The sequence below is a fragment of the Sphaerodactylus townsendi genome, linkage group LG10 (genome assembly GCF_021028975.2).
Source record: "Sphaerodactylus townsendi isolate TG3544 linkage group LG10, MPM_Stown_v2.3, whole genome shotgun sequence".
Lineage (NCBI taxonomy): Eukaryota > Metazoa > Chordata > Lepidosauria > Squamata > Sphaerodactylidae > Sphaerodactylus > Sphaerodactylus townsendi.
In genome coordinates, this window is record NC_059434.1 from 2775344 (window position 1) to 2797923 (window position 22580).

At 48.4% G+C, this 22580-nt stretch overlaps 1 protein-coding gene across 4 annotated transcripts in view; it reads left to right on the top strand.

The window, feature by feature from the left end:
• Positions 1–978: 978 nt before the first annotated feature.
• PPP2R2C (protein phosphatase 2 regulatory subunit Bgamma) overlaps positions 979–22580 on the top strand; it is a 71745-nt gene continuing 50143 nt past the window's right edge. Inside the window, exons 1-2 of one of the 4 annotated variants that reach the window (XM_048510112.1) lie at positions 1088–1210; positions 18596–18702. In XM_048510112.1, the coding sequence (XP_048366069.1) occupies positions 18624–18702 (79 nt within the window). In that variant the 5' untranslated portion in view covers positions 1088–1210; positions 18596–18623. Of the gene's footprint in view, positions 1211–2240; positions 2258–18595; positions 18703–22580 lie in introns of those variants that run through there. The other 3 variants (XM_048510114.1, XM_048510115.1, XM_048510113.1) reach the window with 3 other exon arrangements.

Genomic DNA, 22580 nt, shown 5'->3' on the forward strand with positions numbered 1-22580 from the left:
GTTCTCAGGTAAAAGTATAAACATGTGCAGTGCGGCACCCCGTGAACATGGTTTCCCGCTGGCACTCCTTTCTTCTTCTGACTCCACTGGAGACCTCCGCTCCCTCTTCACTGCTCTGTTGGGAAAAGGCCAAAGGCTAACAACCAATGAGATCCTCTCCAACCAAGAAACTCTTGGGCTGGGCGTTCATACTAGGAGGGCTTCCTCCGCTTGTTCTTTCCGTGGCCAGCCCTGCACCTGAGACACACCCCAGGCCACCATGTCAAGAGGGGTGGGGGTGCGGGGGGGGGGGAGGAACACAAGAGAATGCCGTTTGCAAAAACTGGGATACATCTCGCTGACCTTGTCCAAAAATGAGATGACCTCCGGCAGTTGATTTTCGCCCGCGCAGGGCAGGGCTCCTTTGCTGCGCAGCCCATTCCGGCTGCGGCCACATGATAGACTCTGCAATCTGTTCTGCTGGGTGCGGAAGGAGCCGCTCTGGTTGCGAGAGGTGCCCGAGGGCGGGCGGGCAGGCAGGACATCTGCCGCGTGGCCGCTTCCCTCCCAGCCCCGCCAGCTTCCAGGCGGGAGACAGCGAGCGAGCTGCCCGCCCGCGAGGGTGCCCCTGCCGCCTGCAGCAGCGGGGCTTTCCGCGTGCCGCCTTCCGTGCCAATCCGGCCTGGTCGGAGAGCGAGCTGGGAGGGGCTTGCGTGGCTGCCGCACAGGCGGGCGGGCGGGCGGGCGGCGCGCTTCTCCCGGCAGCCGCGTTTGCTGCAGTCTGCGGCTCGCCAGACGCCCCGCTGCAAGCCTTGCGCCGGGAGGGAGGCGAGCCTGCGCGGCGGCTGCTGCGGCTGCTGCGGCTGCTGCTGCTGGGGATCCGGGCGGGCCTCTCGCCTTCCCGCAGCCCGGGGAGCGGCCCTCCTCGCCCGCAGCGCTGCGGTGCCCGCCGGCGCCTCTGCCAGTGCCGCCGCCGCCGCCGCCGCCGCCACCATGCTGCCCGCCGCCCGCCGCCCGGTGCCCGGCGGCCCAGTCTGCTAGGCGGGTGCGGGTGCGGGTGCGAGGGCGGGTGCGGCGGCATGGCCGGTGCTCTTGGCGCGACCTCTGCTGATTCTCGGGCGGCGCGGCGGGCGGGCATGCGGCTGACCCGCCCCGCTGTCAATGGGCGAAGACGCGGACCCGCGCAACATTAACCACGGCTTCCTGCGAGACCATAATTATGTGACTGAAGGTAAAGGCCGCCGCCGCCGCCGCCGCCGCACTGGTTGCACTGGTTGCACTGGTTGCACTGGGGCGCGGAGGAGGACGCGCCGAGCCCTGCCGGCCAGATGCGCGGGGGCCACTTGCAGAAGCTGGCAGCGCCGGCGGGCGGGCGGGGCCGGGCAGCTGGACCTGCCTGGCCAGGAGCTAACCTGGGGGGGCGGGGGGGGGAAGAGGACGGCTCGGCCGAGCTCCTGCCCATCATGTAAATATGTCTGCTCTTCACTTTGCACCAGATCTAAAGGAAGAGGCTGGCCTGCGGGCGCCTGAGTGGGGAAAGGCTGTCCTTGCGCTCAGCCATGCGTAGTTGAGGCTTATGGTGAACAGGGCGATTTCTCCACTGAGCATGACCTGTGACCATCGCATGTGACTGAAAAGATTGGCTCCGAATCAGCCCTCGGGAGCAGCTTCATTAGCATGACGGGATCCATGTTGTTGAGACCTTCCCAAGCGTGTGGTTTGTGTGTTGCGCTAGATAATCTTCTGTGGTTGCAGCTCCTGGAGGCGTGTGTGCTCGGGCCCCTTGGCCGCCATTCAGTCAGGCCACCTCCAGAAATGTTGTCAACTGGCACATGCTCAGAATCTGCCTGTAGCAGGTTGGGGCAGGACTGTGAGGAACAAAGATCAGATTTGGGGAGGACTTGCCCCTGACTCTGATTTTAAGAAGCAGTTCAGACTAATCGGGAGAGTCAGCCTGCGGTGTTTCCTTGGAGGCTACTTCTGTTTTCACCTACTCTTCTGCTGGATGTTTATGTCAGTGTGTGATGTGTCCTGCACTGAAATCCATTTTTGTTTGCAGTGCATTTGTGCATGGAAACGTTTATCCAGCGGCAGATATCAACAGAGGTTCTGTTTTTTTTTAAAGTTGCGAACGGTGACAGAGCTGCAGCGTTCTGTGCTCGGCATGCAGGTTTGCACGTGAAGTGGGTGGAATGCCAACTGAGCCATGCCAGCATGTGGGGTAGCGTTTGGTACCTGGAATTGTTGTCACGTGGAAGGGGGCGATACTTTGGCCAAGGTAATTTTACATGTTGAAAATGTAGCTCAGCCCCCAGTAAACGGATCTTGTGGATGCTTTCCATTTGCTGGGCACACCGCTCGCTCGCTGACTCATGGTTTGGTGGCGTTTATTTGCATCCTCCTCTAGAGGGGGATGGGAGAAAGCCATGTCACCCCCTCAGAGCCCCCTTTTCTCCAAACACCACCCCGCCCATCTGGACTAACCTGTTTGTAGGTTTCTTGTTCTTTAGTTTGCATGTCTTTTAAAAAAAATTATAAAAGGACTTAATAAGCCCGGGCCCTAATAAGGCCGGGGCCTGTTTTCTGTGGGGAAGGAGTCAGATAAAGACTGGGGGACGCTTGCCTGCTTGTTCTTTCTTCCCATTATGAAGTAATTGAAATATAAATTCTGTCTATAGTTGAAGACGTTTCCACTGGGTTTGAATGCAGATCAGTTGACTTAATTGGACTCTGAGGACTGGTCTTGACTTAGGAGTGCCTTGGGACTGATTCCTGCTGAAGCATAAACAGGGAAAACGTTGCATCAGAATGTAGCATTTACGTGGGGTGTTTCTCTTTTCAGAAGAGGTTTTGGCCAGCTTTTCTTGTGTCTTAGAGGCTGCCCTGCTTGCTTATTGTGCATGTTCTACCTTGAAATGTCCACCAGTCTTTGTGCCTGTTCTGTTCTGCCCCTTTTTTGTTCCCTGCGTCTCATCTCTACCCTGCACTGCTTTATCCCAGGCGACCCCCTGCTGACCCCCTATGCCTACTGGCCCACCAGCAGCTTCCTCTGATTGCTGCTTCATTGCTGTATCTGTGCTCGAACTGCAACCCATGCGGTTGTTGTGCCTCCACAATAATTCAGACTCGAGGGTTAGCGAAACCTGGCCTTATTGAGAAATGGGCTGTTGCTGGCAAAACAAAAAGCTGAGTTAAAAAATATAAGTCTGAGCCGAACCCCCCCTCCTTTTCCAGGCAAAAGTGATATTTCCGCTGGACACCGCCCCCCCCCCCCCCCCCCAGGTCAGAGGATGAGATCGCAACATTCCCAGGTGCTGAAATCATAACACAACAGTAAAGCATTTTCTGGGAGCACGGAGAGACTGCGGGGCAGCCCTTGGCAGCAGCGACCAATCCCGAGGCCGGTTGCCAAGGAAGCGAGGGGTGACCGACGAGAAAGTCCCTTTTCAAGTCCAAGAGGGTCAGGGGAAGGAAGCTGTAACTGGTGCACAGACCAGAGTCCCACTTAAACAGTCTGGCCCAGCATATCTGAGGGGACTCCATCTCCTCTCTAGGGCGTGGGGGCGGCCTCCCCCCCCCCCCACTGGAGTCCTGCCCTTCAGCTGCAGAGGTCCTCCTTGGGCCAGCTCTGCCCAAGAGACGCTTCGTAATGAGTATTTTTATGTAATCCAAATTCCAGTTAATGTGATTTGCATAGCCATATTTATTTATTTATTGGATTATCAGACTGGTCCCCTCCTCCCCTGTTTGCACGGGCTCAGAGCTGTTTACATTTTCATTCCTCTGTACTAAATTAAAATATCACACAACAGCAGACTGCAGCAACAACAGTCAATCATAGCACCATTAAATAATGTGAAATATAAAATCCAGCAAGGATGGGAAGAAAGAGGGAGGGCGGGAGGCCAGCCACGGAGGGATAAATACCACCACTGCCCTCAACCACGCGACTGGCAGGACAGGCCCTGAAGAAGTGGGCAAGACTCATTTCACCCGCCTGCAGAGCGCCCGTTTGTGAACTTGTCTTTGAGATTCCTTTAGAATTCCACACAGCCCAGTGTTTCTCTCTTCTGACTTTCTGACTGGCTGTAGCCCTCCACAGCGCCAGGCGGAAAGGCCTTTTCCCAGCAGTCGAAGCCTTGCAGTTTGTAGGTGCAGAAAAGCTCTGCCAGAATAGAAAGCTGGCAGCCACATCGAGGACAGGCCTGCATCCTGCCGGGCTCTTCTGCTCTGGGCTCACATGTTATGGGAACTGGGAAATGTCTTTGCCTCTGTGCTAACTGAATGGGTGCCGGGGGGTGGGGGGTGGGGCACAAGGCAGATGCCACAGTTGGGCAATGGGAAACAAGGAAGAAAACCTGCAAAAGGTAGGCCCAGCAACTGGAGTGACTGATTGTATTGACAAGTGCAGACACTTTCCCTTACCCTGACTCCCCATGTTTCTGCCTGGATGAGAGATGCCTTCTACCTTTAATAGAAGCTTCGTGGGATGTTATCTGCCAGGTGATGTTAGATGTCCAAGCTGCCTGGCTGCTTCCAGTCCAGCTACTTTCCAGCACTCGGGTGCCTCTCCTAAAGTGAAGGGCAGACCAGTCCCTCTCCCCTTCCGCCAGCTGAAGACTTTGTCCTCCAAAGACAGGACAAGGAGCAGAGATCTATTTCCATTCTTTCTTGTTCACTTAACTTCTGCTGATCATTTTAGCAAGCAGCCAGCTTATTCGAGAGACACCCAGCAGCTGTAGCATCCCTGCTCTCCCAGAAGGAGGTCTGGTCCCCAGACGTGTTCCAGAGAGCCTTCAACTGATCCTGGGAGAGACTGTGAATACCAATTATAAATATGCGAGGTGATGCGTGATTTGTTATTTACAAAGGGTAGGGAAAACTGTTTCCTCTGCATGAACAATTACCAGTTCATATTTCTTAAACTGGAGTCTGGGAACTCCTGGGAGGGTCTGTGAGGATACCTCAGGGGGTCCGTGAGTTCTTTGCAGGAGCACGCTCCTCTCACACCCCTCTGGGTACCATAGATATGGAGCCCTCCTGGTCTCTAGGCAAGAGGGGCAAGGTGTCCCCACTTCAGGGAAGGAGCTGGCTTCCCCTTCTTTTGCAAGGAAGGAGTTCGTCAAGTCTAGTTGGAAAACATTCTGGTTGCCAGCTGCCAACATGGTCCCTTCCCACCCCAATTCAGTCAGGCTGTATGGAGAAATTATTAACCAATAAGGGAATTCCTTGCTCTGGTGCAAAGTCCCTTCCAGTCAGGCTAGGAGGCATTTTCAGTTGCAATCAGCTGCTGTCTGTGGTCTGACCTTGTAGGTCACAAATGGACAGTGCAGGTGTTTCTGTTCGTCTTGCCAATAAAGGCCTCAACATACAACCCTGAGCATCAAAGCGGACGGATGATGCTTGCCCCAGGCTCTCTGGAAAGAGGCTGCCTCCCATGTCGTGTGTGCCCACAAGAGACTGCAAAGGGCTGGGGAGTCTGTGAAGATTTCTAAATTGCTGAAGTTTTAACATTGCGGGAACAGACAAAACTATCCCCATTTAGACCACTAATTAGGGTTGTCAGGTGAGACTTGGGGATCCCCTGGAAGTGCCGCTCGCCTGCAGGCTACAGAGGTCAGTTTCCCTGGAGTAGATGGCCGCTTTGGAGGGAGAGCCCAGCTGAGGCCCCTGACCTCCTCAGGCTCCAGCCCCAAATCTCCAGGAGTTCCCCAGTTGGATTTGGCAAACTGTTGGGTATTTAGCAGAGTGAGCAGAGCGCAGAGGAGTGAGGCAGCTGAGACACGTGTGAGTTTAGCTCCTAAGAAAATGTGACTTTGAAAAACAGGGAAAGGATTACAAGGACAGAAAAAAACACCAGCCTGGCTCATGGCTCTTCTTTCTTGCTCTCTCCAACTCTGGTTCCAGCCTCTGCAGCACTCTCGCTGACATTCTCTGCAACTGGTTCTGGTGGGTTTTCTGGGCTGCGTGGCCGTGGTCTGGTGGATTTTGTTCCTAACGTTTCGCCTGCATCTGTGGCTGGCATCTTCAGAGCCTTCAACAATACATTCTCTGCAACCTTTCCCCCCCCCCCCCCGGCTCCCCCCCCATTTTGTGGGGAAGAAACTAAACCACTTGTTATACTTTGCATAACCCTTTCAAGACAGAAGGGTGTCACTTGTGAAAACCCAAACACAACCTTATTCTCCCATCCCCCAAAGGGGACCTGGCAACCCTACCATTCATCAGAAAAGAAGTGTTTACCCCAGACTACACAAAGCCATGGTTTCTTTCAAAATCACACCAGGCTTTCCTGTAGTCTCCTGTTCCTCAGACTCTCCTGCCTTGCCTGCTTCGTGGGAGGCCAGACCTGGAAACCTCTTCAGTTCTGCAAAGAGTTTTCTTGCTGCTCCCAGAACTGGTCCGCAGTTCATGCTGATCTGAGTGTGAATCTAAACCTGCAGAGCTTTGCAAAGAATGAGTATTTTTTCTGTGGGTCCGTCATAGCTAAGTTGCCAATAATTTCCCCATTCTTTTTCTCACTCTAGTGACTGAGGTTGATCTCAAAGCCAGGCACATACTTTGCCTAGACTTCTTTTATTTATGTGTTGCCCTATACATTTATACTCCTCCTTTTCTTTGGCTCAATGTGACTTACAAAACAAATACAAAAAATACAAATTAAAATCAAGAGAATACCCGAACACTCAAAAAAGTGTTGTTTGTACTCCTCATCATTCTGTTGCAGGGGTGTACTGATGAAGCAAGGTATGCCTTTCCTCCCAGGCAGCAGCTTGCAGAAATTAATTTAGTTTTAAATTTTGTCTAATATCACATCTGCCAGTTCTTCAGCTTTGTTGTTGGCCTTTCATTACAATTCGAGCCTCACCCAGAGGCCTAGGACTTTGTAATGCATCAGCATAATATTTGTGCGGATCCCAGCAGTGCTGCCTTCTGAATCTAAAAGATGTTAATTTTGTCGATTTGAAGATGTTTCAAGTACTGCTCCAGTGTTTTCAAAATGGCGCCCAGGGTGCTGATTACCACTGGGATGACCCCAGCTGGTTTGTGCCATAGACGCTGAAACTCAATTTTCAAATCGTGGTATTTAGTGACCTTCTCATGTTCTTTTGCAATGACCCTGCTGTCACCGGGTTCCGCTATGTCCATGATGGTCACTTTCTTGTCCTCGATCACAGTGATGTCTGGTATATTGTGTGCCAACACTTTGTCCTTTTGGATTCGAAAGTCCCACAGGATCTTGACCTTCTCATTTTCCATCACTTTCTCTGGACAATGTTCCTATCAGTTTTTAGCTGTTTGTATGTTGTAATTCTTGCATAAATTCAGTGGATCATCTTGGCCACTGACTTGTGCCTCTGTTTGTACTCTTATCTGGGCAATCTTTTAGCATCTGAGTACATGATCTACAGTTTCGTCAACTTCTTTGCACAAACTGCACTTTGCATCATCCGAGGATGTTTTGATTCTGGCCTTGATCATATTTGTCCTAATCGCCTGCTCTTGAGCAGCTAAAATCAGGGATTTGGTTTCCCTTTTCAGAGTTCCAGTTACTAACCACAGCCAAATCTTTTCAATGTCCATCTTGTCCTTGATCTCCAGAAACTGGCCATGCAACAGTGGCGTATTACCTAGGGGACATGGGGTACCCTATGTCCCTGGGTGCACCCCAGTGGAGGGCGCAAAAATTTCAGGTTCGTTTGTGGTTTTTTTGGTATTTTTAAGAAATTTTTTTAGTTTTTGGCCAGCAGGGGGCACAGTTTTTAGGTACTAGCAGCACCACAATTTCAGGGATTTTTCAGGAGACCCTCCTGATGATACCACCCAAGTTAGGTAAGGTTTGGTTCCGGGGGTCCAAAGTTATGGACTCCCAAAAGGGGTGCCCCCTATTGTTTCCAATGGGAGCTAATAGGAGATTAGGGCTACACTTTTGAGGGTGTGTCCGGGCGCGGCCCTGTCCCCAGCGCCCGGACTCAGCACAGCAGGCAGGGCAAGGGCTGGCAAAGGGAGAGACAGCAGGATAACAGCAGACAGAGTAAAAGCCAGCAGAGTGAGTGTTGGCCGGGAGGGGCCTCTCACAGCTGAACCGGCTGTGAGAGAGAGTGATGAGCTGCAGCTGGGCCAAGAGGAGGAGTAGATAAAAGGAGAAGGGAAATGGGCCTCTGGAGCTGCCGCTGCAGCAGGGACTGGGGAGGGCATTGGCAGGGGAAGGGAGTGGTAGAGAGCCAAGGAGCTTAGAAGGGGTGGCTGCCCAGCGCTGTGGGGAAACAGGCTGGTGAGACCCGGGCTTCACACCGGCTGCACCCACCCCACCCCTGTGAAGCATAACAGGGTGGGGCAAGGAAGCTTGAGGGGAAGGGGAGAAGCAATCAGAGGGCTCTCTTCTGTGAGGCAACAGAGAGAGGGAGAGGGAGAGGGGTCAGGCAAGCCGGTGGCTCTGGCAAACAGCGCCAGGACCCAGCAGGGACCAGGGAATGCAGGAGGAGGAGGAATTACAAGGCGTGGCCTAACACAAGGCGCCCTGTGGGCAAGACTGTTCCTTGGCCCTCAGGGCCAGGCTAAGATAACATCGTCTGGGGAGTCCAACCCCCAGGTCAGGGAAGGTGGGTCAGTACAGCCACTTGCGGGGCCGGGGCAACTAGGGGAAACGCCACAGGGTCCATACCACCAAACCTGGGTGGTATCATCAGGAGAGTCTCCTAAAGATACCCTGAAACTTTGGTGCTGCTAGCTTAACAATTGCATCCCTGACAGCAGACACCCCCCAAATTTCCCCAGATTCTCCTTTTAAATCCACCCGCTTTGGCATGGACTTAAAGGGAGAATGTGGGGTTCTCAGTTTAAACACTGAAAGTGATGCTGTTTCAGGGTGGGAAAGAATCCACTCCAAAACAGCATCCCTTTCAATGTTGTTTTAACTGGGGACCCTAGATTTTCCTTTTAAGGTGGATTTAAAAGAAGAATCTGGGCTCCCTAGTTTAAACACCATTGAAAGTGATGCTGTTAGGGGGTGGATTCCACTGGAGGTGTTTTGTGAGAGATGATGCTGAAATTTGTTTGGTAAATGTTTTGCTGGGGTGATTTGTGAGAGATTTACATTCTTAATTCCCACTTGCACTGGCTTGGAGCTGTTTCTCAGGCTAACAACCTACCTCATCGGGTTGGTGTGAGGGCAAAATTAGGAAAGAGAGTTGGTGGGGAGAGAGACATGTATGTTTTGCTGGGGGTGGGAGGTGTTTTGTGAGCTGCTGCAAAAAATCATTGTTTGGTCGTGGTGAGGGAGGGTGGCTGCCCATACAGGGTGTGTGTGTGCCAAACTCAGGTTTTGTCCCCGGGCTCCAGTTTGCCTAGATACACCTCTGCAGATTAGAGTCAAGCGACAGCAAACTGAATGATTTAATCCTAGGTGATCAGGCTTTTGGGTCCCAAGCTCCCCACAGGAGGCAACAATAAGCTGTCAACAGGATTAGGCATTTAGTAGTTGAAACTGTAAAAGGGATTAGGCAATTAATAACAGAAGCTGTAAAAGCACTTGGGGGAGAAGTAATTGACCAGGACTCTGACACAGATGTCAATTCCACACAGCAAATGCATAATGTATAAAAAAATGTATATATTAAAAAAGCCCATTTCAGGACATTTGGCATTCTTCAGGGGTAAAGCGGTCTAACAACAACAACAACAACAACAATAAATTAGATGGCAATAAATCAACTCGTGCTGCTTGGAGGTTGACGTTGGCAGCAGCAGTTGGCCCCTTCTCCCGCTCCAACTGTGGAAGGGTTGCGATGGAGACCTGAGCGATGTGATTCCGAGCCAGGAGCTGCTGAGAGAACTCCCAGGTTTGCAAGTCAAAGAGGCGGTTGGTGGCAGAAACCCTCGAACTTGCAATTCAAGGTGGGGGTCGGTGGCAGGGCCTCCCAGAAAACACCGGAGAACACTTGAGAATTCCCATGAGAATCCCTGCTCAGGAAACATCTGAGAGTTCCTCTGTTTAAAGAACCGTTTGGGTGCCTTACGCCCAGAAAACATTTGAGAGTGGAGCGTTCTCCATCAAAAACATGGCGGCGTTGGCTCCTTGCAAGGACTAGAACATGGCAGGGGCAATGGTGGCCTCCTGCAGGAGTATTGGAACTGTTGACTATGGCGGCTGCTGGTCGTTGCTCTTTAAGCAATTGAGTTGATTATTGGGTTTTCGTGGGAGGTCATAGAGTTAGGTTAGTTGGTTGGTCTCCTTGTAGGGGCAATAAGAATTAGACTGCTCATGGTTTTCTGGTAGTTTGGATAGGGTTTTGTAGTGCTAGGCCATCTCGGTTATGAAACCTAGGGAGGTCGCCATCTTTTGTTGTCTTGGCTATCAGGTTAATTAATTTTGAGGTTAGTTGTAATTGTTAGGTTTTCATGTACTATGGATTGATATTTTTGGTAGTTAGAATGTTGTGTTATTATTATGCTGTAAAATGTAAGATGCTATTATACGGTTGCAAATTGTTACGATGTTGTTATGCTGATATGTGTTAGTTGTTAACCTGAGATGTTGGACCAGTACTAGGATTTGTTGTAACTGATGTTGCTTTACACCTATTACTCAGAGGCTGTATACTTAAGATGTTGTAAAGTGACTTTGCCCCTTGTTCTTCTGGCAATTGGTCTCTGAACCAAAATCTGTCCAGACTTATTTTGATCAGTTAGAATTCTAGTTCCCAGGTCGCATTGCAGGAGTTGGGCAGGGGGACTTTTAGCAAAATGCCTTCTGTTGGCCCCTTACAAAGTGGTCCCTCATCAGACCTTCCATTTGCAGAGTAGTTTCCACTCTTGCTCTTCTCCCCAGTGACTTCTGCTCCGCTCTCCCCACTGGCAAGGGCTGTTGCTTCTGTCTGGAGGTGGGTGGTGGTGGCTAAAGGCCAGGTGATGGTAAAAGAGGCTTCTCAGAGGTTAATGATAGGCTTTCTCGGGGCAAAGCGGGCTGGACCCTTCCTGGGTGATGGGCCTTAAGCTGCTGCCTGCTTATCCCTGCAGCTGTCCTTCCACATCACTTCCATTTGGCGTCTGTAGTGGCTGCTTTTTCTTGTAATTCCAAGAAATGGATGGTTGTGACTCCTCAGTTGTCAAGGATCAGAGTGGGGCGGGGCTAATTTAAATAGGAAGTAAGAAAAAGAGGCACCACAGAGGAATGGCGCTGCAAATTGTGAGGGTGGCTAGTCAGCATAAGTACTGGGTATCTTCCATTACAACTAGATAAGGGGTATATAAGAATATAGGAATATAAATGACCAATTAACATATTGGCACAACTTTATACGATTATTGGCATAATAGTTTTCTTGTTGGCAGTTCCACTGAGTATATTGGCTTCTGTATGTGTGAGTCTATTTTTCTAAGTGTAAAGCGTAAAGAAAGATTACTTCCACAGCTGGGTTTTTATTTGTTTGTTTTGTACAGCTTATGGGTGAATTCTGAGTAAGGAAGGGTGACATGTGTATTCCTCATCTGGGCAGCCCCATCCAATCGGCTGGGCGTCTGGCCATGGCGCCACAGCTGCACTGGCCTGCTGCCCCCAAGGAGGTGGCATGGGGAGGCTGAAAATGCAAAATGGGGAAAAGCTTCCTGCCTCCATTGGGCTTAATGGACATAACGGTTGGCATAAGTCTGAAGCCCCAGCTGCCGGTGCAAGAAGGGCAGCGGCCAGGAGGAGGTTGACTGACGTCGGCTCCTCCCCCGGCCATACACCCTGCACCACTCCAGCTATGACGGAGATGGCGGTGGGGCAGGGATGCTGGTGTGTTGTCTAGCGCCATGTCCTAGCACTGCGGAGGACTGCAGAGGCCTCTGGCGCGGCCCGCCTCCCCCAGTGGCGGATTCAACATTGGCCTTTGAATGTGACTGTTAGAGTCCTAATATGTTTCCAGAATTGACCTTCTGTGGTACTCCAGTGGCCCTGTTCAAATGGGAAAATAAATGGATGCTCAAAGCATGAAGCTGATTCTGTTTCTGACCTGATCCATGTTGATCAGGCTGTCTGTATGGAATCTGAACCTATCCAAGCTATATGCATAGAACTGGGCGGTGAGCCAGCCCATCTACACAGCCAATATCCACGCAAGGATAGCGAATGCCTTAACTGCAGAAGACAGATTACTGCATCACAACAGAGTCAGTTCACACAGATATGTACCTTGATATCTCAGTTGCTCATTATAGCTGAGAACGAAAGATGTGCATTAACTTCACTGAAAGGAGCTGTGTTTGAGATAATAGGAAAGTTGTTTGTGGGGTTACAGCTGTGATATTTGCTTTGCATGTTCACTGAGGAGTGTGTGAAACACTCCAGTTTCACTGAATTTTGCACATAACAGAATAAGATTGTAACTACTAATCACCTGCATTATTTCTAGACTAGCATATCTTGGTGTAAACATGATGTTGTGTAAGAGTGGGAATTCTCAGATTTAAATTTCTGACTTAAACCCTTCTGTTCATGCTTCCAAAAGTAGCAGCTATTAGAGATGTTGCGCAGGGCTTTGCAAAAACAAGCTGATCTTCAGCAAATGGAATATGGTGAGATGAAATAGAGGCTGGACGGGAAATCTCCCTAATGCACGCAGGGCTGCTGAGAGTGGGTGTTGCAGCCAATGGAGACCATTCTGCTCAAGTTATTTGTAGCGATTGAAACATTTAAAAACAATTTCTGTTTAGAGTCAACCACTCTTCTTTTACTCCAACAAGTCAACCACTCAACAAAAATTAAAGTGGGGTGCTGTGTGGTTTCCGGGCTGTATGGCCGTGTTCTAGCAGCATTCTCTCCTACAGCCCGGAAACCACACAGCACCCCAGTGATTACGGCCATGAAAGCCTTCGACAATAGAAAAATTAAGGTGCTTGTTGATGAAAAGAAAAAAGAATATGGGAAAACTAAAATATAAATTCTTTTTAGAAACTGTGTGTATTTTTGCTATTACTTTAAAGTATAATTGTATGATCTTAGAATGACCATTTGAATTGTTCATTGTGAAATGGTTATATCTGAAGGCTTTGTAAGAGGATTTAGAACACTTTTTAAATAAGAAGTGGCACTACTATATGGGTTCTGGATTTACTCAGCTATTTAGAGGCCCGTCAGTTGATTCTGAAATATTAATTCTCTAATATTAACCCTTCCACCAAAGGGCTAGATTAAGAAAGCTTTTGGTCATGCAGCTGGTCATCTTATGGCTGTGGTGGCAAATGTGTGGCACACATGCCAGAGGTGGCACTCAGAGCCCTCTTTGTGGGCACGTGCACTGTCGCCCCAGTTTGGGCACTCATCGCCCCAGTTTGGGCACCCCTCCACCCAGTGGGGGCATGGCGAGGGCGTTCCGGGGGTGTGGCAGGGGTGTTTTGTGGCGTTCCAGAGGCATTCCAGGGCAGGGAGGGGGCACAAGGCCCTGGATGCAGTTTCCCCTTGCTCCGTCCCTCCATCTCTAAAAGGTTCGCCATCACTGTTTATGGGCTGATAACTGTTTATAGAACAGGAATTGAGCAGGAAATGTAACCACACAGTTCTTGCACTAAAGGAAGAGGGTGGTGGGATCCCATGATCTAGAGTCAGGTGTGAACAATGAAGAGGCCTATTTGTAGTCAATGCCAGTGCTAGGAGACAGCATTATGGGAAGGTCCTTACCCTCAAAGCCCTGTTTGTTGATGGCCCAGGATAACCACTTGGTGTATGAAATAGGTTGCTTGACTCGGTCGTTTTGCCCTCTGAGCTGATCCAGCAGGGTGGTTCTTAAGATCTCTATCTAAAATTGTATATCTAGAAATTCTTGTAACAAAAAGAGAAATCTCCTTTATTACTGTTCCGCTTCTTCACATAATACCAAACTATATGTTTTTGTATTTTTATTTATTCTTTTGTGTTGTTTTGCAGCCACATGGAAATATTATGTATAATACTGGTTTTCCTCTTAAAGGGGATATTGGAAAATGTATATGGAGAATGTATATACGGAACTGAAACCAATCAGCAGAAAGTTAAAAACAAAAAGAACAAAATTAGCTTATGGAATTCAGTCACTCTGGATGTAGTGGGAATTGTCACTTTAAGCCCAAAATTACGTGAGATCTTGGAATATGCTCCTAGGTGGTTTGCCTTTAAAAATGGGGGTACAGGGCACAGATTCAGAGCAGGACTGAGTTACAGTCTCTTCACCTTGCCATCTTCCCAACCTGGATCATAGAGGAGCCTGTATGACTCCGCTTGCTTTCCTCATTGGGGCAAGAGGTTAATAACACTGCAAGAGATTTTGGATAAATCTGGCAGTTCATTGTTGTGGCTTCTGTGCAGTCCCACGTAGGAAACTGTGTGCGTGCAAGCCAAACGCAGAAAAAAATTCCAGGGCTTTCTAGGAAACTAGGATTTCTTGCCAAACGGGACCAGGCACCAACTTCCTCACTTCTTTTTTTTGCTGCTGCAAAGAAAGGCTCTCCTTTGCTGTTCTGTGTTTTTTCCTCACCTCATTCTTGAGGCTGAGGAGATTTGTTCCTCTTAAAGGTTTCTTGCCCTCAATAGCCATTTTAGTGAGAAATAAAGTGCATTTGAAGAAGAAAAAACAATTGGGCTTTCCTCTTGGTCATTATGACTCAAAAGGGGTTCTGGCTCAGGATTGTTCTGACTGTGGCTTTAAAATGGCACTGATAAATGTCCATTCTGCGTGCCTACGTGATTGGGTAGAGCTGGATTCTTTTTCAGAGGCTTTGGCTTGCGTGCCTCATTTTGTAGGGGAGAAGCTTAGCAGAGTTTGCCTTCCTGAAGGAATCCCTCCCCCTTCCGGACTGCCCAGGGAGTAGAGAAGCCTCGAGGGGTGGTTTGTCAGAGCCTCATATTTCACAAGGGCTCTTTTCCCCAAGGCTTCGGCACTTACTCCTCCTGACCTGCAGCCTGATGGAACCTTTGCCCCCCTTCCTCTTTGGCTGTCCTTTGCTCTGAGCTGAGATCCTTGGATGCACACAGTTCTCAATGGCTCTTTGTGAAAGGCATGACTCTCTGAAGCGGGGCTACCTCGGGTTCCAGGACAGAACTGATCCCCTGTTGATCCCAGCTCCAAGTCCTTTTGCTAATGCCTTGTTCTAATGCAGTGACACAGCCCCGTGTTTCCATCACCTTGCTGCAGCATCTCAGTGGTGATGCTTAACCCCAAGGGGCTCTCAGCACAGGTGCTTGGTATTGGCCGTCTTCATAAGGAATTCAGAACCAGTCAGCGAGTGTGGAGGCACTCTTCAGCAGCACACCTCTCCCCTTGGTCCCACGATGGCCTTTGGGACGGTCAGTGACGGTTTGGGGCTCCTCAGCTGCTTGTGGTTGTCAACAGAGATGATAAACCTGCACCTAATTAGCCTGTGCACTCCCACACACGCCAGCTGGGTGACCTTGGGCTAGTCACAGTTCTTCTGAGCTCTCTCAGCCCCACCCACCTCACAGGGTGTTTGTTGTGGGGGGAGGGAAAGGAGTTTGTCAGCCCCTTTAAATCTCCTTACAGGACAGAAAGGGGGGATATAAATCCTCCTCCTCCTCCTCCTTCTTCCTCTTCCTCTTCCTAGCTCCAAGCCAGTTTCATGTTTGCCCACATTCCCTTCTTCCTAACAGGGGGATGGTGCTGACTCTCCTCGGGGTTCTCAGTCTCACTGCCTGCTTCTGGGGGAGAATTCTGGTTTCAGCTGGGTTCAGACTGTCTCTGGAGTCATTCCTATGTGACACCACATTAACGAAAGCCAGTGTGTTGGGCTAAGATCTGGGAGAACTGGATTCCTCTGCTGTTGGGGCTGCAAGCTGCTACTGGCAGAACACCAGCCTTTCTTTTCATTTGGAATGATACCTTGGATGTTTTACAAAATGCATAGCAATTACGGTAGCCCATGGGAGGCTTCTACATTGCTTTTCCTACTCAGTGGGTGGTTGCTTGTTGATCCTTTCCAGAGCAAGCCCCCTTTTATCCTGCTAATTGAAGTAGTTTTTCTCTTTGCCTTTCTCGGGCTTAGCTTTTTTTGGCTTCCCCAGCTGCAGTTTCCTGCATTTTTATATACGTGTATATGACACCGAGACTGAATATGTTTTTGTGTACATTTCATCCTTCGGGGGATGTCCAGATTATTTTTTCCTTCCCACGGCATAGCTGATGTGCTGAATTCTGGTGGTCTCTGCTTTTTTCTCAGAGCGCTCCTTTTGAAAGTGTGACTCTGAAAGTCAGTGCCGTCTGAGAGGCCTCCCGTATAGTTCTTTGAGCCTGTGTTTTCCAGTGGCTCATGGTCTTCTTCAAGATTCGTTTGCCAGACTGCTTCATTCACCTTGAGCAGTATACTACCGTACTTACCTTTGTCCTTTATTTCACTGCAAACGTGCCAAATTGTCATGGAATGCATCACAGTGTAGTTTTCCACAACCAACAGATGACAACTCTGAGAAACTTTGATAGGAGGTCTGGGCTATTTGGCCTCGTTTCCCATGCCCTGTCCTTTTTTGTACCTTTGCTGCAAAGTAATTTGTTTTATGTTCCCCCCTCCCCATTTTGCTGTACAGGTTGCTTTGTGAGCCACAAAAAGTTAATTTGTGATGCATGATGTCCACGTTTTCTTTGGCCACACTGAGCCTACTTCACTGCTGCCATTAATCTGGTGTGGATCTACTTGTTCTCACTCCCACTGAAAATTTTGGTAGTTTGGTAGTTTGAGACCTTTCCCTCACTGTAGCAGTAGGCTCTTATTTTTCTGAACGGTGGTCGCCACACTTTCACTTGCCCCTGTTGTGGAAAGGAGTCTCTGTAGTTTGGGCCCTGCTTCTCATACTGTTGTTTATGTTTTGGCCACTGGTTGGGACTCAAACGCTCTAAATGTTCTTCCACCTTACTGAATTTTCAAAGATATTTCAAGCAAGGATATTATGGAGCCTCACCTATGCCCCCGCCCCCGCCATTCATGAAGTTTCACACTGTTAGGATGCCCATTGCCCTGAGCAGGATTCCCTGCCAGGTTTTGTCTGTCAGTCCTCATGCCTCACAACACTATCCTGACAATATTGTTTCTGATGCTAAACATTTGTACACTCCTTACATTACATTACTTGAATATTGACTTCTCTTGGCTTTTTGTCTGCTGGGCCTGTATTGGTCTCAGGCTTCAAGAAAGACTGGTCAGCATCCTCACACAATCTATCCTTGGGGGTTGGCAGAGGCTGTCATACTCTGTCTTGAATGCATGACTAGTCAATGCCATTTTATGTATCACATTTCTTTCCACCAGAGCACTCTTTCCCTTGCAGCCTTCCTGCTTATATGTCGAGTTGTAGAGAGCTCCCTGCTCCTTCATAAGCATCTCCAGGTAAATGTCAATATGAGTCACTAAGCAACATTTGGAAGGTGGTTCTCCAGGCATCCTGCTTTGGCACCTGCCTTCTTCACTAAGTGACCTTGCTAGTCTCCCAATATGGGACTGCACAGAAGCCATGAAAATGAAAACAAGGTTGCACATACCTATAACTTGTTGTTCATCGAGTGGTCTTCTGTGCAGGCACACATCTCTCCCTTCTGCCTCACTGTGAACTTTGTGGAACCTTAGCTTTTATGGAGTCTCTGGCAGCAGCACTGAGAGAACTGAGGGGGATTTGGGGGTGAAGCCTGGGGAGGGAGGGACCTCAAGATGGCAGAATGCCATAAGATCCATCCTCCAAAGCCGTCATTTTCTCCAGGAAAGCTGAGACCTAATTATATGATGGTTTTCTTGGGGAAATGCCAGAGGGAGGAGGGGTGCTCTTTGTCTACTACAGGGGTCTTCAAACTATGGCCCTCCAGATGTTCATAGACTACAATTCCCATGAGCCCTACCACTTGGCCATGTTGGCAGGGGCTGATGGGAATTGTAGTCCATGAGCATCTGGGGGGCCATAGTTTGAAGACTCCTGGTCTACTAGAAAGCTCTCGAAATCTTTTCTGCAGCTGGCCTGTGTATGCACAGTCCCAATGTGTGCCTGCACAGAAGACCATTTGGTGATTAACAGTTGCAGGTAAGTGCAACCCTGTTTGCCATCAGATAAGTTGTTATTGTTTTATTTAATTTCTGTCCTGCTTCTTGGATCCCTCCTACAAGGGAGGCTGAAGGTCGCAAAAGTAGGATCTGCTGATATGTCAAGCGTGTTTTCTAAAAATGTCAGTTTGATCTGAGATGTTCCGGGAAATTTGAAGGCACAAATTATATTCAGAGCTGGATATTTTAAAGAAAACCCCTGATATGTACCTTGTCAAAGGCTTTTTGTTAAGCATTCATGCCATGAGAAAAGAGCAGCTAATCAACACAGAGTGCCGTTTTTCTTATTGGAAAGTGTTCCTTTAGACATCACACATTTCACAAAATACATATTGTAAAATCTCCATCCATCTAGTAAAACGTAGTTTAAGATATTATATCTTAGATATTCTTGACTGAATCTTATTCCAGAAGGAACAGCATACAAGGGTTATGGCTTCCTTGTTACTGTTTCTGATGGGGAGGGGGTCAGTGAGGTTTGGGCAGGGGGGGGGGCTCTGTATGTGTAACCTGACAGGTGCTGACCTGGCAGCACTGGCAATTGAAGTCCTCTATTTCTCCGCAGGACTGGCATAGCATGGGCGGCGGCAGCCATGCAAGCTTCCCCACACTGCCATGCCCTTGTGTCTCCACCCTCTTCTGAAGAGAGCACTTCCGGAGGTGAGTGGGAAGGTCAGTCTCTATGTCTGTCCAGTCATTGGCCTGGGTGCCCAATGCACATTGTGTCCTGTGGACAGCAGTCCACTGTGGAGTTGGTTCAGACTGCCTTGTGTATTGTGTGAGTCTTACTATAGTTTTGCCCAAAGGCAGGTTTAACCGTTTGTTGTTAGGTAACCACCGATGAGCAAGAAAAGAGATGAGTGGCAGCTAAAGGGTGAGTTGGGCTGTAGTTGCTTTTTCTCCCTTCTTGGGGTATATTTACAGGCCTGAGGTTTTGGCTGCAATCCCAGAGAAGAAGCCCTATTATATAAAATGGGACTTACTTCTAAGTAAACCTGCTTAAATTGCCCCCAAAGTCTTCTGTTCTTCATGCAGAATGCTCTTTCCTTCTATGTTGTAAATTTTAAAATAGCAAATTTGCTTGCTGTTTTGATCATTCTCTAAAACAGAATTTCAAAAAATTCAGGAGGGCCAACAGACTGCCTCTTGCAGGAACCAGAGTGAGTACAGGAAACCTGAATCTCTAAAAGCTGGACACTTATTTTATACAGTGGGGGCTGGGCTGTATAGGATAACACCAGTACATGCACTATTCAAGTATATATGCAAGGGTTAATTAAGCACACTGATGCTGAACATAGTATGTTACTTTACAAAGTCTATGAAATTGTCAGATGTGTAACAGTGGATGGTTCGGTCCATGCTGGAATCATTGAATGCCTCACGCTTCTTTCCCCATGCCCCCAAATCTCATTTGAAGCACAGAGTTGCACAGATCCCCCTGAAACATGTATGTGTGTGTGAGGGGGCGGGGGGGGGGGGGCAGGGAGGTGCATCTCTCCAGAAAGGTATGTGTGACTTTCAAGCAAGATGGGGAAGTGTGTATGTTTGTGTGTGAATCATACATGCTATCACTTTTCCTCATATGAGAAGCCACACAGTATTGACATGTAACAGAAATATTTTATTCAAAGAAACTGAATTAGAAATGATGCATGTAGAAAAATTACTGGCCTCCTTACAGGAGAGAAAGGGGGGTAACTCCTCCTCCTCCTCCTCCTCCATGCAGTCCCAGATAATTCATTTGTGGCAGCAGTAATACCATCTAAACATTGTTCAGGTTCATACACCTCCATTCAAGATAAATGGCTTAGGCTGAAGATATACTCTTTTGGAGCCTGGACTTTAAGGATGGTCAACTTTAATGCACTAGTGGCCGATGCCAGATTTTTTTGCGGGGGGAGGGGGGACTGTGTGTCACAATGCTGGCAGGGGCTGATGGGATTTGTAGTCTATGAACATCTGGAGAGCCGCAGGTTTCAGACTCCTGATTTAGATCTACTTTCCTATGATAAAAAGGTCCTGCATGCCAAAGGGATTAAACTGGGCAAACAGTAATTAAATGCTGCAAACCATGTGGCGGAATGTGCCAATCGAACTATGGTCTCAGCTATCCTCTTCAGGCAGACTTCATGACTGTGTCTCACTGTGTGTATGTGTGTGTGTATGTATGTGTGTATGTGTGTATGTATGTATGTATGTATGTATGTATGTATGTATGTATGTATGTATGTATGTATGTATGTAATTATTATTATCATGGTCAATAACCAGCATAGTTAAAATACAGACAAGTAACAATAATTCCAATCAACAATTATTTCTGTTCACATGTTCTGTTCACAAAAAACTAAAAATCCCAAGTAAAAATTGAGAGTTTAATACAATTAATCATCATCAACAACAACAACAACCTGTTATTGGCACTGAGCATAAAAGTTACAGAGTATTGCACTTTGAGTCACATATCCTCATAGCAACTGAGTGAAACTTGACGACCTCCACTGTTGTGTGGGAGTGTTGATTGCCTAAAAGGAAGTGTACTATTTCCTTGTTAGTAAACAAGGTACTCCCCCCCCTTTTAACAGCAGTCTGATAAATATTCCCTGCTGGGGTGCACAGAACTCACAGCAGAGCACACGTGTGCTGTGGTTTCAGGTTGTCTCTGGGGCAAAGTCTTTCACTAGGAGATATGTGTAAATACGAACCCTGGAGGGTGGCAGTGGAGAGAGTATTAAACTGGCATAAAGGATATCCAAGATATTTAAATGGTTTCACTTGTTCTATGCTGTTCCCATTGATTTTCCATTGTGAAGGTTTCCAGATTTTGGAGAAAACTAATGTCTTGGATTTACCCAGAAGGTTGATGTCAAGGGTATTTTCTTTGCAGTAATAGGAAAAAGCATGAAGCAGGCAGCTGAGACCTTTTTCAGTGTGGGGAGGCAGCACAGCACCATCAGTATAGAGGAGCAGAGGAACAGACTGATGAGATCCTACTTTAGGAAAATGGCCACTGACTTGTGGGAGACTTGTAGCAAAATAATTTAGAAACAGATTGAAAAGGTGGGGAGCCAATACGCAGCCCTGTTTAACTTCTTTGTTGGATGTTGTGTCGGGTGTTAATTGGCCTACCGTAAGTTGTTACAGTCAGTACGACAACTGGTGGTTGTACCGGTATATAGTTTATGGACAAGTAAGTGTAAATGTGGATCCATTCCCATGATGGCTAGTTTGTGCCACAGGCGCTCCCTAGAAACTGAGTCAAAACACTCCTCAGGCCAAGAAAGGCTACACAATGTTTATTCCTCCCTTGACTGCTATATTTTTCATACAAATGAAGCACAAGTAGACTTTGCTGTTCCACAGAATTTTGCAACCTCTGTGGATCATGATCTTCGAGTTTTTATCCTGCTAAAAAAATTATATCAGATTTTTTTTCTCAGACTCCTTTCTCTTGGGAATTTTCTAGTGAAAATGGAGGCTAGAGGAGACAGAGAGTCATGAACTTTCCTATAAAAAGGATAGCAAAAAAGAACACAACCAATTGTTTCAATTTCTTGACTGCCAAAAAGGCAATTCTGTTTCATATATGGAGTATCTCCCTTCTAGCAGCTCAGAGGGCAGAACATTAGATCGTGCCTGTGCAAAAGTTGTCCTTCTTTTGGGGATTAGCCCTCCAAATGAGACTCGGGCTAAAGCAGAGGATCTGATGATTGAGGGCAAAGAATTATTTGGTTTGAATGCTGAACAGGATACCTAATGACCCGCCAGGCCTGGCACCTGGTCCCTTTCCTGTCCTGTGCTGACCTGGCCACTGTGATCCATGCCACAGTCACCTCTAGGTTGGACTTCTGTAACTTGTTCTGCACAGGGCTGCTCTTCAGGTTGCTCAAGAAACTGCAACTGCTCCAGAATGTGGCGACGTGGGTCCTTAGGTGCTCCAGCAGCTACACTGTCTCCAGAGTACTGTATCAAATTCAAGGTTGTGGTACTTACCTCACTGGCGTAATGCCCATTGGGCAAGGTGGGCAGCTTGTGGGGGGCATCAAAATGCAGGGTTCGTTTTTGGGTATTTTAGTGGTTTTCCATTTTTGGCCTGCAGGGGGCGCAGCTTTTAGGCTAGCGGCACCAAAATTTCAGCGTATCATCAGGAGACTGTCCTTATGCTACCCACCAGGTTTGGTGAGGTTTGGTCCAGGGAGTCCAAAGTTATGGACTCCCAAAGGGGGTGCCCCTATCCCCCATTGTTTCCAATGGGAGCTAATAGATGGGGGCTACAGTTTTGAGGGTCCATAACTTTGGCCCCCCTGAACCAAACTGCACCAAATTTGGGGGGTATCATTAGGGCAGTTTCCTGATGAGACCCTGAAAGTTTTGAGACTGTGCCTTCAGAAATGTGCCCCCCACAGCCTGCAATCCCCATTGACAGCAATGCAGAAAACTCAATGCAGAACAAAGATTCTTGGGCAAATTTCTAGGATGTTCCTGCAGGGGGTGCATTTTTGGATTTATCAGCACCAAAATTTCAGGGTATCATCTGGAGATGATGG